Source organism: Notolepis coatsorum (assembly GCF_963971535.1).
Source record: "Notolepis coatsorum genome assembly, chromosome: 2".
Taxonomy (NCBI): Eukaryota; Metazoa; Chordata; class Actinopteri; order Aulopiformes; family Paralepididae; genus Notolepis; species Notolepis coatsorum.
The window spans coordinates 218,387,886-218,401,973 of record NC_140166.1 but is presented as its reverse complement, the minus strand read 5'-3'; the positions used below and the strand labels follow the sequence as shown (position 1 = coordinate 218,401,973).

At 49.8% G+C, this 14,088-nt stretch overlaps 1 protein-coding gene across 1 annotated transcript; it reads left to right on the top strand.

The window, feature by feature from the left end:
- Positions 1 to 307: 307 nt before the first annotated feature.
- On the top strand, positions 308 to 12,988 carry LOC311223762 (kelch-like protein 10; the record flags this gene model as incomplete). The annotated part of the gene is made up of 5 exons (XM_084308531.1): positions 308 to 445; positions 647 to 720; positions 1,077 to 1,221; positions 1,399 to 1,604; positions 12,976 to 12,988. The coding sequence occupies 5 exons, from the start codon at positions 308 to 310 to the stop codon at positions 12,986 to 12,988; spliced, it is 576 nt and encodes a 191-aa protein (XP_084164657.1).
- Positions 12,989 to 14,088: the final 1,100 nt, after the last annotated feature.

The following is a 14,088-nucleotide window of genomic DNA, read 5'->3' as shown; positions in this document are numbered from 1 at the left end:
GCGAAGAGCGAGGAGACGGTGTTCGAGGCCGTCCTCCGTTGGATCGACCACTCCCGTGAGGAGCGTAAAACACACATCCCTTTGCTGCTGCCCAAGGTAACTAATTGTATTACTGTGCATTACATTAAAACAACACTAGGTTCCCTAGTACAGTGGTTCTCAAACATTTGTGTCCAAACTGTTCCCTAGCAACAGAAACCGTCTACAACCGCTGTCTAAGTTGTACTTGCTTGTCTTTACCCAGGTTCGCATGGGCTTGATGAGGCCTGACTACTTCCTGAACAACGTCCAGAACAACCCTGTGGTGATGGACAGCCACGACTGCAGGCCCCTCATCCTCAGCGTCCTGAACCCCCATGGCTCCGACAGGCTCCCAAACCCCATGACCCGCCCACGCCTGCCCCAGGAGGTCCTATTGGCCATCGGAGGCCGGAGTTGCGGCAGCGTGACCAATGTCATGGAGGCTTACGATATCCGAGCCGGTGGATGGATTGACGTGAGCGTTGAGGCGGAGAGTCCCCGGGCCTACCACGACACCGCTTATCTCCACGGTCTGGTCTACTGCGTCGGCGGCATCGACGGCAAGACCCTAGAGTGTTTCAGCAGTGTGAGCAGGTTCAACCCCGTCACTCGCAGCTGGCTGCAGGCGGCTCCCATGCATTCACGCCGCTGTAACGTTAGCGTGGTCGCGTTGGGCGGCTGTATCTATGCCATGGGAGGGTACGACAAACACGTGCATCTGAACACCGCCGAGCGCTACGAGCCTGAGACCAACCAGTGGACACTGATCTCACCCATGCTGGAGCACAGGAGCAACGCCGGGGCAGCAGCCCTCCACGGCAAGGTGGGTGGAACTGAGGGACACAGGGTGGGTGGAACTGAGGGACACAAGGTAGTAGAACTGATGAACCCAAGGCATGTTAGATCAGAAATGTCTTTATTGCCAAGTAAGCTTGCAGATACAAAAAATTTGTCTGGGTCCTTTGGTGCATCAACATTAACAGACAATTAAAGTAGAATGAAATAAAATGGATTATATAAACTAAATTAGAATATTCTTTCTTATTACAGGTTTACATCTGTGGTGGCTTCAACGGGGCAGAACGTCTGCTCACAGCTGAGTGTTACAGCCCAGACACTGACCAGTGGACTCTGATCGCCCCCATGAGCAGCAGGCGTTGGGGAGTGGGAGTCGCTGCGTACGAAGGACAAGTCTATGTGGTAGGTGCACATGGAGACAAATGCTTTATACTAGATATTTTTATAGATATGTATCATTTGACTTTGCAGTGCTGCTGTGATGCCCTCATTTCCCTAAGTGGATTATACAGTGTCTGCCGCCTGCCTGCCTGCATTAACCACATACTAAAACATTCCTCTCATGTGTCCTGTCCTCAGGTTGGAGGGTTTGACGGTAGAAACCGCCTGCGTAGCGTGGAGGCCTACAGCCCCCTGACTGACTCCTGGCGCGCCCTGCCCAGCATGCTCACCCCCCGCAGCAACTTTGGCATCGGGGTGTTGGACGGCCTGCTCTTCGTGGTCGGAGGCTACAATGGCTTCAGCACCATCTCCAACGTGGAGCGCTACGACCAGAGCAGCGACAGGTGGACTGTAGCCGAGGACATGCTCATCCCGCACAGTCACCTAAGCTGCTGCATAATGCATGGCCTGCCTAACATGAGCCAGTACGCCGCTCCCCGTGGCGCCCTGCAGTGACCCCTGCAGGAGGAGGAGGAGGAGGAGGAGGAGGAGGCAGCGGGGGATCCATCTAAGAACCTTAAACATTTATTAGACCAAAAGAAATCCTAAGAAATTAATTGACTATCAGCCAAAGGTGGTGCATTTCTTTCTTCTAGTAATTGAGACAATATCTGTTTTTAGTTTGTGTATTGTAATGTAATATCTGTTTTTAGTTTGTGTAATGTAATATCTGTTTTTAGTTTGTGTAATGTAATATCTGTTTTTAGTTTGTGTAATGTAATATCTGTTTTTAGTTTGTGTAATGTAATGTAATATGGGTACTTTTATACATATGGTTGAGCCTGTTAGGAATTGCACCCCCAACCCAAGCAGATTGCAGATAACTCTCTATATGGAGGGGGAAAAATGGTAAAAGAAATTGGCATAAAAAGGGCACTTTTTTATGAGGCACAAAAGGGCAGGCACGTAATCAGGGAAAATACTGTTAGTAGGTATTGTGTGTATATAAGACATATAATCAGGGAAATTACTGTTAGTAGGTATATGCAATACACATAATCAGGGATATTGCTGTTATATATTCATACTGGCCAATCGCGTCTCGCTCTGCCCATATGAGATGTCATCTCATGCACCTATTGTGCGTGTGAAAAAATTGCACATGCATGTCACTTGCACGTGACCACGCCTACTCCTGTGCGTGCCTACAAGACACAGGAAGTGGTCACGTCTACGCCCTTCCTTGTCTTTTACCATCCGTGGATTTGTTCATATGCACTTCAACCAGGTGGAACGTTATTATGAAGCGAAAGGAGAAATTAAGCAATGTTGGGCTTTCGCCGGTGGTTCGCCAGCCCCCGGACCCTCTTCGGCGCGTCCAGACGGAACATCTGCCCTTTTCTGGTCTGTCCTCGATTCTGACAGTGAACCGAGGGACTTCGCACAGCGTTCGGCGGTCGAGCTACGCCGCGCACAGGTAGGGGGGCACAAGTTTTAGTACTAGCGTTTTCACTACTGCTGGTTGTCCCGTGTGACGACCGGGGCGGTGTGATCGCGCGGGGGGCTGTGTATTTGGATGAATGTGACACATTGTTAAATGTCTTTTCATTTATCATGGCGCATGCAGCTACTACTAATTCTGTTGCTTTTCGGGACGCTGCTCCCACGTGTTGTCCCACCGGGGCTGTGTTCAGTTCCCACCATTTAACCATTACATTGCTGTAGGTCAAACTGTATCTGAGGCTTGTCTACTCTACACTATGCATTTATGAATCTATGAATTGAAAATGGGGGACCCTGATGTAGACAAGACAAACGTTTTTCTCTGGTCTGCATCCCATTAGCAGTTGTGTGTATTGGGCCGTGGTAAGTGTGCCCATTCTGCAATCTGTTGATAAAGTTTTCATTCACTCATTAATTTATCCCTTACACGGGTGGACGGTCTGACGACGGGGCTCAGGACAGGTGTGCCGCAGTGGAGGTTATTGCATGACCACTAGTGAGGCAGTGCTTTACTAGTAAATAGAATTGGTCAGCAGCCGCCACTGGTGTGCCGTGCTTAGAGAAGCGGGTGGCATCGGTCCTTTGTCCTGACATGGTAGAGCGGTATCCCGCCCGGTAGCCGACGCCAAGGGGCGAGTCGGCCCGGCAGGTGGCTGAGTGGGCTGTTGAAGCTTATACCGCTGCAGTACAGAGTTTAGCAACAACTCAATTGGCTGTTTTTCTGTCGAAAATGGTGTCGGTGATGGGGTCTTAGGACTAACCGACGTCAAAACCATCGCGCGAGGTTTTGAGGTTATTCAGCTTTTGACCCAGCCGCAGGCAATAACCGCAGGGAGGGCTAGGATGCTGTCGACTCTTGTTCACAGACATCTTTGGTTGGAGCAATCTCCCCTGGAGGAGGAGAGGAGGGTTCTCCTCCTCAGGGCTCCCCTCTCCGTGGGACTTTGGTCTGTCCACGGAGGCGCGGGCGGTATTTGACCGGGGCCCCACGCCGCCCCACACCGCGCAGCCAGAGGTGAGAGCACGGTCTCGCTAGTGGCTGCGGCGAGACCCCCGACCGGCGGCCATGTGTCTCCCGCCTGGGATAACCTGGACACAAAGAGAACAGCATATCACGGTGCCGACAGCCTCGGCGGCCGAGGGATCGGCTGTATTAGATGGACACGCCCTAAAAAAAACGTTGCCATCTAGCTGTGTCTAGCACACTCTCCGGTCACTCCCCCGCGCTACACTATGGGATTCAAGGCTCTGATTTGTCCCCTCTGGCTGCAGGCCGCGTTCTTCCAGTGAAGCACAAGCGGCCCCACATATCACTTCTCATGGAGACAGGGGCTGCTAGCTAGGCCTGGGTCTGTCTATGAGAATGTTGTACTGTCAGGAGGCTCCCGCACCACACGTCCTGCGTCTGTGTTGGTGAGCCTGGTGTTGTATCTGACGACAAAGCAGGGTTCCCTGTATCTAAAACATTTTGTCAGAGGGGGAACTCTAGGCCCAGGAGGTCGCAGCGCGGGTTCCCCCAGCCCCGCCCTCGCCAGGCCGGGTATTATGTTAGTGCCTCCCCCGTCCGGACTTCCGATCCCGCGGTGGTCAGTCAGGCACGCATCATTTGTAGGGCTGACCCCTATTAGTCGACTAATCGGTCGAAAGGAGCCGTAGTCGACTGGCCAACCTCTTAGTCAAAAAAATAAAAAATAAAAATTTATAAATCTTTTTTTCTTTTTTTTATCATTCTTTCCAAAAGAAAAGAGGCCTAGAAACGTGGCTAACGCTAATGGCACGCATACCAGAGGCTAACTGCCTACGAAAACAGGCACAGAGGCACTGAAAGAGGATTTCACCCATCTAATGAACACACTAGACTAGACAAATATCAAGATGTATCCATCAGTGGACCAATTGTATGCTTTTGCAGAGGACAAGAAGCCTTCAGTCGACTCCTTCAGACATTAAGCACCCCCCACAGCCCAAATGGAATGATAAAAAAAAATTATTTAAAATACATTTTTTTTTAAATATTATATATATATATATATTTTTTTTTTGTCGACCAATAGTCGACTAACGGCAAATGTTGGCCAATCATAGTCGACCATCCAAATCCTTAGTCGGGGACAGCCCTAGTCATTTGGGTGGTAGTAATATCACTACAGGGACGGTATAGGGACTCACCCTATCGGGCAGTGTGGGTCCCCAGCAAGCTAAGCTGGGAAGATGCTCAGCGGCGGAACTACCTCATTCAACGGGGGTGATGAGCGCTCCCCCCGTATCAGACCGCCCTTTTGGTCGGGGTCCCCCTTGGGTGCGATTGCCTCGTTGGTAGAGTCAGGGTGCAATATCCCGACTCCGCGAGACACCTTGCTCGCGCGGTTGGCGAAACCAGGGTTTGCAATGCACAGCGGGAGGGACCGGGCCACCTGTCTACGATTCTTAGCGAACCGGCGGCAGTTGGCGGCGGGGGCGCTTTGGGATTTTTACCACGTATGGCTACAGTAGTGCCATATGTCGGTGTGGATGGAGAGAACGCTGAGGGCGGGGCTTGTGTTACAGTTTGCACACCCCCACCCTCCGTTTTTGGGTTTGATACAAACTCTATTGTCAGAGTCCGTGGCAGTGACAGCCCTGGCCGAAGAGATTCGTTCTCTGTGGCGAAGCAGGCCATCGTCGTGGTCCCATGGGAGGACGTGATGAGTGGCGTTTACTCCCGATATTCTCTGGTGCCCGAGAAGTCGGGGGGGGGTCTCAGACCCATACTGGACCTGTCCCATGGAAGGTTCAGAATGTTGACCGTCAAACACCTGTTAAGTGCTGTCAGAGTGGGAGACTGGTTCACCTCCATAGACCTGAAGGATGCGTATTTTCACATCCAGATCTTCTCTCCTCACACGAGATACCTACGCTTCCTGTTTCAGGGCATAGCGTACGAGTACCGGAGGCTGCCGTTCGGCTACTGTCTGGCTCCTCGCATCTTCACCAAGTGCGTGGAGACCGCGCTGGGGCCTCTGCGTCGTCGGGGGATACGAATTTGATTCTACCCTAGACAATGTTCTGGTCCTCAGCCGGTCAGAGGAGATCGCCAGGTCTCATACCAGCCAGGTGGTGGAATTCCTCACCAGCCTGGGTTTTGCTGTGAACTGGAAGAAGAGTACTCCTCTTCCCAGTCAACAGGTGGAGTACTTGGGCTTACTTTTAAGCTCAAGGTCTATGTGGGCATCCCTCTCAGAGCGGCGGCGAGAGGATATTCTTGGTGCGCTCGGGAGGTTCCGTCCTGGCAGGAACGGTTACGGCGCTGTCCGTGATGTGCCTGCTCGGTATGATGGCATCTGCTCAAGCTGTGGTCCCTCTTGGCCTCCTCTTCATGAGGAGGATACAGAGGTGGGTTTTTCAGTATGAAAATAGACCCTGTGAGAGTAAAGTGGAAGCAGCTGAAGGTTCCCATGTCAGTACTGGGGGACCTCGCCGACTGGGGGGGGGGGGGGGGGGCTGGGGCCCTCACCAGCGGGGTCCCCATGGGCAGCAGGCTGTCACAGGTCACGGTCTTCACCGACGCCTCCCTCACGGGATGGGGGGGGACGTGTCGGACCGATAGCTCAGCTGTTGGAGCGGGTTCGTCAGCAGCGCAGGACTTTGATCCTGGTCGCGCCGGACCGGGGCACAGCTGTGTGGTTCCCGGTCCTGATTCAGCTCTTGGTGGCCCCACCGTGGCCTGTTCCGTGGTCACCGCGGGCCCTCTCTCAGGCACGCGGAACACTGTTTCTGCTTCCTGTTCTGGGGCAGCCTCTAATGGCTTGGCTGCTGAAAGGGTGAATCTGGAGGAGATGCGTCTTAACTATACTGTGGTTAACACCATCCAGAATGTGTGCACTCCGTCCACTACCGCGGTTTACGCAGGGAAGTGGCGTATGGTTCGAGAGTGGTGTGAGGTTGGGGGCCTGGACCCGGTGTCATGCCCCCTGGACTCGGTTCTGTCCTTCCTCCAGTCTATCCTGGATAGGCGGTCGGCCTCGACAGTGAAGGTATACGCCACAGCTATATCTTCTTATCATGTGGGCTTTGAGGGCAGAACACTGTTCAGCCACCCTCTCGTGAGACGTTCCTGCTTGGCGCACGGCATCTCAAGCCTGTGGAACGTGCTCTGTCTCCGAGTCGGGACCTCCAACTGTTCCTGGAAAGGCTGTTGGGGCCCCGTTTGAGCCTCTTTAAAACCGCGTTCCTTTTGGCCATCACCTCCGCTAAATGCGTGGGTGAGCTGTGTGCTCTCGGTGCGGTCAGAGTGCCTGTCTATTCGGGCCGATAGCAGGCGACTCTGAGACCTAATCCGGCCTTCGTGCCAAAGAATATCCGCAGCTCTTATCGCTCCAGGGATATTGTGCTTCAGGCGTTTCACCTTCCTCCTCACACTAGTGAGTTGGAGGCGAGCCTTCACCTGTTGTGTCCTGTCCGTGCGCTGAAGGTTTACCTTAGTCGCACGCAGGATCTCAGGGCTACCGATCAACTGTTGTTTGTTACGGTGGCTCTCACGCGGGTGAGGCGCTGTCCAAGCAACGCCTGTCACATTGGTTGTGCGAGGGCATTGCCCTCTGCTACACTTTGGCTGGACAGGTTCCCTCCGCAGGCGTCAGGGCACACTCCACTCGTGGAGTGGCGGCCTCCGCTGCCCTGTTGGGGGGGCCTCGGTGGAGGACATCTGCGCTGCGGCCTCTTGGTCCTCCCCGGGTCCTTTTGTTAGGTTTTACCTCATGGACATGACTGGGGGCTCTGTCTCCCAGGCAGTCCTGAGGTCCGGGACCTCTCCTGCATCCTGCCATCAGGTGGGCTAGCAGGTGGGTGTGGACCGCGGAGTGCTGTGTCACACGTGGTCCCGCTTGCACTGTGCGTTCTAGGGTGACTGGTTGCGTGTATATTTTCCCCAACGTAGTTTCACTTCCGCGTTCGGTTTGCGCCATCTGATTGGCCACTGACGTTTTTTTTTCAGCGCCAATCGCGTTACTCCTAACAATCGCGCCAGCAGGCTGTTACTCTAACCCTAACCCTAACCTTGGGCGGCTAGGTGGTGTAGTGGACGCTGGGTTCGAATCCAGCTCTCTGCGTTGCTATCAGCTTGGCTGGTCGTTCATACTAACACAATTGGCAGTGTTAGGGGTGGGAAAGCTGATGGGTGGGTCCTGGGCGTTGTGGACAGCGACCCCTACAGTTCGGTCGGGGCGCCTGCACAGCGAGGGTAGGATCTGGAGGGAGGTAGTGTGACCTTCCACACGTTACACTCTGCTGGTGAGAATCTGCGCTGCCAGGCTGGCTGCCGGCTGGCTCCACATGTGTCGGAGGAAAGCATGTGACAGTCTCCGGCCTCCCAGACCAACAGTAGGGGGGGGGTGCGCAACAACCAGGAAGGGGGTTGGGAATTGGCATAACGACTAACAGTGGGATGGGAGAAAAATCGGAAAAAGGAGGGGGAAAAAGATAATAAAAAAAATAATAATAATAAAAAACACAGACAGTATAAAAGGACAAATGCTAAGGTTGATATCAACATCCCCTAAAGTGTTCATAAATGTGTATTATATATATGTTGTTTTTTTTGCAGTGAAAGCTTGGGGCCAGCTTAGAAACACACATCATTGTCTAATACGTGATGGCTCGGTCCTCTGTTCCACCGTGTGTGTTCGCGCTAAATGTGCTAAACTATTGTGCAACCGTATAATATACGCTGTACTTAAATAAATAACCTATTTAGAACGTAACCTTGTGTTTGCTGTTTTATTGAAATTATGTTTTTAAGTTGCAGGAAATTACAGCAAATGGCTTTTCATGTAGTGAGTCATGTAGTGAGTCATGTAGTGATCCCAGTAGTGAGTCATGTAGTGAGTCATGTAGTGATCCCTGTAGTGAGTCATGTAGTGAGTCATTATTTTTCTTTATTTCTATTATTTGTACTTAAATATTTTATTATCATTTTTATCATTGTTTTATGTAGTTTTCTTTAATACTTTTATTTGTTCTTTTTAATGTCTTATTTTACTGTTATTAAATTTTTTCTTATTGTTTACTATCTAATTTAGCTATTTTATTATTTTAACTATTTATTATTTTATTTGTAATTATTTTATTGTCTTATGTTATTGTCTTACTGTTACTGTTACTGTCTTATTTAGCTATTTTACTATCTTATCTAGTTGTGTTATTACCATTTTTATCATTTTAATGTCTTATAATAATATAATTTCTTGATTTTTTTTATCCTTTTGTTTTGTTTTTTGTGTAAAGCACTTTGAGCTGCAATCTGTATGAATGGTGCTATATAAATAACGATATTATTATTTTACATTTATTTTAATTTAAATTAAATTATTTTATTTTAAGACTTCTAACGAATGTCATGTTTTTAGACATAATGTCTATAATCTATATTATTCAAATGGGAGCTAAATATATTAAACTTTATTATTATTAGGGATGGGCATTTTAAAGAAAAATCCAGATTGATTGATTGCATGCTATATTCGAGTGATTGTGTATTACTCATAAAGGGAACAAATATATATATATATATATATATATATATATTATATTATTTTATTTTTTTTACTTAATTTTGTTCATTCAGGTATATGTTTAAGGAAACCAACAAACAGTTATAATATTACACATACATGGGAAACAAATGTACAAAATAAATTATAGAAACAATTCTTCATAAAAATTATTAATAATTTAAGATCGATTTTTCTCATAGCTATGAGTTAGCCCATCCCTAATTATTATATTACATTATATTATAATAATATTACATTACATTACATTATATTATATCATACATATTATTTATATTATTCAAATGGAACTCAAACATTCCATTTCGTTGTGATGTCACAGTATGATGTTCCATTGTGATGTCACAGTATGATGTCATAATCAAACATTCTAGAACATTTGTGTATCTATTCAACAATTCTCTCAGAAGATCTCAGATCTCAGAAGACAAGTGAAGATCTCACTTGTTGTGTCCGGCTACTTGTCTGTAAGCTTGAATATATTCTGTAGATACAATTTAAAAATCACCACATGGAAAAGGAAACAAGCGCCATGTCCTGTACAATCCTTAATGACCTGCGTCTGGAGGGAAGGTACTGTGATGTGGTTATTAAAGTCAACAGCACTGAGTTTAATGCCCACAAGGTCATCCTGTGTTGCTGCAGCACCTATTTCAGGTAAGTTTAGTGTGGTTCAGGTTAGCTTGGTTAGTAAAAAGATACTATACTGTACTTCTACTGTAAAAAGATACTATACTGTACGTCTACTGTAAAAATATACTATACTTCTACTGTGCTAAGACCCTATAGTTCTACAGTGAAAACATATTAGTACACAGGACAGAATGTTGCTTACTGTTTACTCATCAGATATCTCTATACTCTGCATCCCACAGAATCCTCTTCACTCACTGGAGTGACTCAGATAAACGAGTCTACAGTATCCCTGGGGTGTCCCCGGGTATGATGCAGCTCATCATAGAGTACGCCTACACACACTTTGTGCCGGTGACAGCAGAGAACGTGGAAGAGCTTCTGGTGGCTGCAGACCAGCTTCTCGTCACTGGCATAGTAGCAGCGTGCTCTGACTTCCTAGAGGGCCAGCTGTCTCTGGAAAACTGTGTCAGCATCTGGAGGTTTGCGGACATCTACTGCTGCCCTGACCTGAGGCGCAAGGCCCATCTCTTCATCGTGTGCCACTTTGAGGAGATGCTGCGTGTCTCACAGGAGTTTGTGGAGCTGTCCCTGCAGCAACTGGTGGACATCATCGAGAGGGATGACCTGAACGCGAAGAGTGAGGAGACGGTGTTTGAGGCCGTCCTCCGTTGGATCGACCACTCCCGTGAGGAGCGTAAAACACACATCCCTTTGCTGCTGCCCAAGGTAACTAATTGTATTACTGTGCATTACATTAAAACAACACTAGGTTCCCTAGTACAGTGGTTCTCAAACATTTGGGTCCAAACTGTTCCCTAGCAACAGAAACCATCTACAACCGCTGTCTAGGGATGGGAATCGAAAACCGGTTCCGGTTGGTGTGTGTGTGTGTGTGTGTGTGTGTGTGTGTGTGTGTGTGTGTGTGTGTGTGTGTGTGTGTGTGTGTGTGTGTGTGTGTGTGTGTGTGTGTGTGTGTGTGTGTGTGTGTGTGTGTGTGTGTGTGTGTGTGTGTGTGTGTGTGTGTGTGTGTGTGTGTGTGTGTGTGTGTGTGTGTGTGTGTGTGTGTGTGTGTGTGTGTGTGTGTGTGTGTGTGTGTGTGTGTGTGTGTGTGTGTGTGTGTGTGTGTGTGTGTGTGTGTGTGTGTGTGTGTGTGTGTGTGTGTGTGTGTGTGTGTGTGTGTGTGTGTGTGTGTGTGTGTGTGTGTGTGTGTGTGTGTGTGTGTGTGTGTGTGTGTGTGTGTGTGTGTGTGTGTGTGTGTGTGTGTGTGTGTGTGTGTGTGTGTGTGTGTGTGTGTGTGTGTGTGTGTGTGTGTGTGTGTGTGTGTGTGTGTGTGTGTGTGTGTGTGTGTGTGTGTGTGTGTGTGTGTGTGTGTGTGTGTGTGTGTGTGTGTGTGTGTGTGTGTGTGTGTGTGTGTGTGTGTGTGTGTGTGTGTGTGTGTGTGTGTGTGTGTGTGTGTGTGTGTGTGTGTGTGTGTGTGTGTGTGTGTGTGTGTGTGTGTGTGTGTGTGTGTGTGTGTGTGTGTGTGTGTGTGTGTGTGTGTGTGCGTGCGTGCGTGCGTGCGTGCGTGCGTGCGTGCGTGCGTGCGTGCGTGCGTGCGTGCGTGCGTGCGTTGTGTGTGTGTGTGTGTGTGTGAGAGACAGAAGTCAGTCAGTCGGATTGCCAGACGACTGCTCTACCTCCCGAGCCACTGTCGCCCCTGACATGGGGGCTCAACAATAAATGACAATCAGAAATGTCAAGTTGCATGTTGTTATTCTAACCAGCTTAGTTCTGTTGCATTTCCAATTTATTTATTTAAATTATAAATTGATCAGGTATCGATAAGAGAATCGATAAAGAATCGAATCGATAAGCAGAATCGATAATGGAATCGTATCGATAAAATCCTATCAATTCCCATCCCTACCGCTGTCTAAGTTGTACTTGCTTGTCTTTTCCCAGGTTCGCATGGGCTTGATGAGGCCTGACTACTTCCTGAACAACGTCCAGAACAACCCTGTGGTGAGGGACAGCCACGACTGCAGGCCCATCATCCTCAGCGTCCTGAACCCCCCTGGCTCCGACAGGCTCCCAAACCCCCTGACGCGCCCACGCCTGCCCCAGGAGGTCCTATTGGCCATCGGAGGCTGGAGTTACGGCAGAACGACCAATGTCATGGAGGCTTACGATATCCGAGCCGGTGGATGGATGGACGTGAGCGTTGAGGCGGAGAGTCCCCGGGTCTTCCACGACACCACTTATCTCCACGGTCTGGTCTACTGCGTCGGCGGTTTCGACTGTGAGACCCTAGAGTGTTTCAACAGTGTAAGCAGGTTCAACCCCGTCACTCGCAGCTGGCTGCAGGCGGCTCCCATGCATTCACGCCGCTGTAACGTTAGCGTGGTCGCGTTGGGCGGCTGTATCTACGCCATGGGAGGGTACGACAGACACGTGTATCTGAACACCGCCGAGCGCTACGAGCCTGAGACCAACCAGTGGACACTGATCTCACCCATGCTGGAGCACAGGAGCGAGGCCGGGGCAGCAGCCCTCCACGGCAAGGTGGGTGGAACTGAGGGACACAGGGTGGGTGGAACTGAGGGACACAAGGTGGTAGAACTGATGAACCCAAGGCATGTTAGATCAGAAATGTCTTTATTGCCAAGTAAGCTTGCACATACAAAAAATGTGTCTGGGTCCTTTGGTGCATCAACATTAACAGACAATTAAAGTAGAATGAAATAAAATGGATTATATAAACTAAATTAGAATATTCTTTCTTATTACAGGTTTACATCTGTGGTGGCTTCAACGGGGTGGAGATTCTGCTCACAGCTGAGTGCTACAGCCCAGACAATGACCACTGGACTCTGATCGCCCCCATGAGCAGCAGGCGTAGCGGAGTGGGAGTTGCTGCGTACGGAGGACAAGTCTATGTGGTAGGTGCACACGGAGACAAATGCTTTATACTAGATATTTTTATAGATATGTATCATTTGACTTGCAGTGCTGCTGTGATGCCCTCATTTACCTAAATGGATTAATACAGTGTCTGCCTGCCTGCCTTAACCACATACTAAAACATTCCTCTCATGTGTCCTGTCCTCAGGTTGGAGGGTTAGACGGTGAAAACGACCTGCGTAGCGCGCAGGCCTACAGCCCCCTGACTGACTCCTGGCGCGCCCTGCCCGCCATGCTCACCCCCCGCAGTGGCTTTGGCATCGGGGTGCTGGACGACCTGCTCTTCGTGGCCGGAGGCTCCAATGGCTTCACCTTCATCTCCAACGTGGAGCGCTACGACCAGAACAGCGACAGGTGGACTGTAGCCGAGGACATGGAGATCCAGCGAGGTGCCCTAAGCTGCTGCATAATGCATGGCCTGCCTAACATGAGCCAGTACGCCGCTCCCCGTGGCGCCCTGCAGTGACCCCTGGAGGAGGAGGAGGAGGAGGAGGAGGAGGAGGAGGAGGAGGAGGAGGAGGAGGAGGAGGAGGAGGCAGCGGGGGATCCATCTAAGAACCTTAAACATTTATTAGACCAAAAGAAATCCTAAGAAATGAATAAATGACTATCTGTTAGGATGGGGTTTGGCGGAGCCCAATAGCAGAACACAGGAGGAGAGAGAATGGAGCGTTTTAGGGTGTTTTAATATTATTCCCCCAAGTAGACAGGTTACAGACAGCGAATACAGAAATGTGCGACAGGTACGAGAATGGGTAGTCAGCGAGAGCAGGGGCACTCCTTGTGTAGCACGGGGCGACATGTACAGGAGTGTGCCGTGGATGAGAGCAGGTGCACTCCTTGTGCAGCACGGGGCAGTAGACACAGGAATGTGTAGTGGGCGAGAGCAGGAGCACTCCTTGTGCAGCACGGGTAGTCCAGGTAGTAGGTGTACTGGAGCAGAAGTCCTGGGCATATAGAGAACAAGGGTTAGGACAAGGTATAACAATAAGGACTGGGTTGCAAGGCTTGGGTTCGTCATCGTACCTAAGAAGCTAGTTTAACACTCCGACGAGGGTAGAGCAGGATCTGCGGGCTGAAGTATCCTCTCGCTGATGAGGGAATCCGTCACAGCCGTGTTGATTGATGTGCTGGCAAGGTGGGGATCCGGGGAACGGATGCTGCCCATATAAGGGTGTGAGAGGATGAGGGGTGAGGGAAGCTTCCGCCGTGATGGTGAGGAAGGAGGAGGAGGGGTGAAGAAGGCTCTCACCGTGATTAT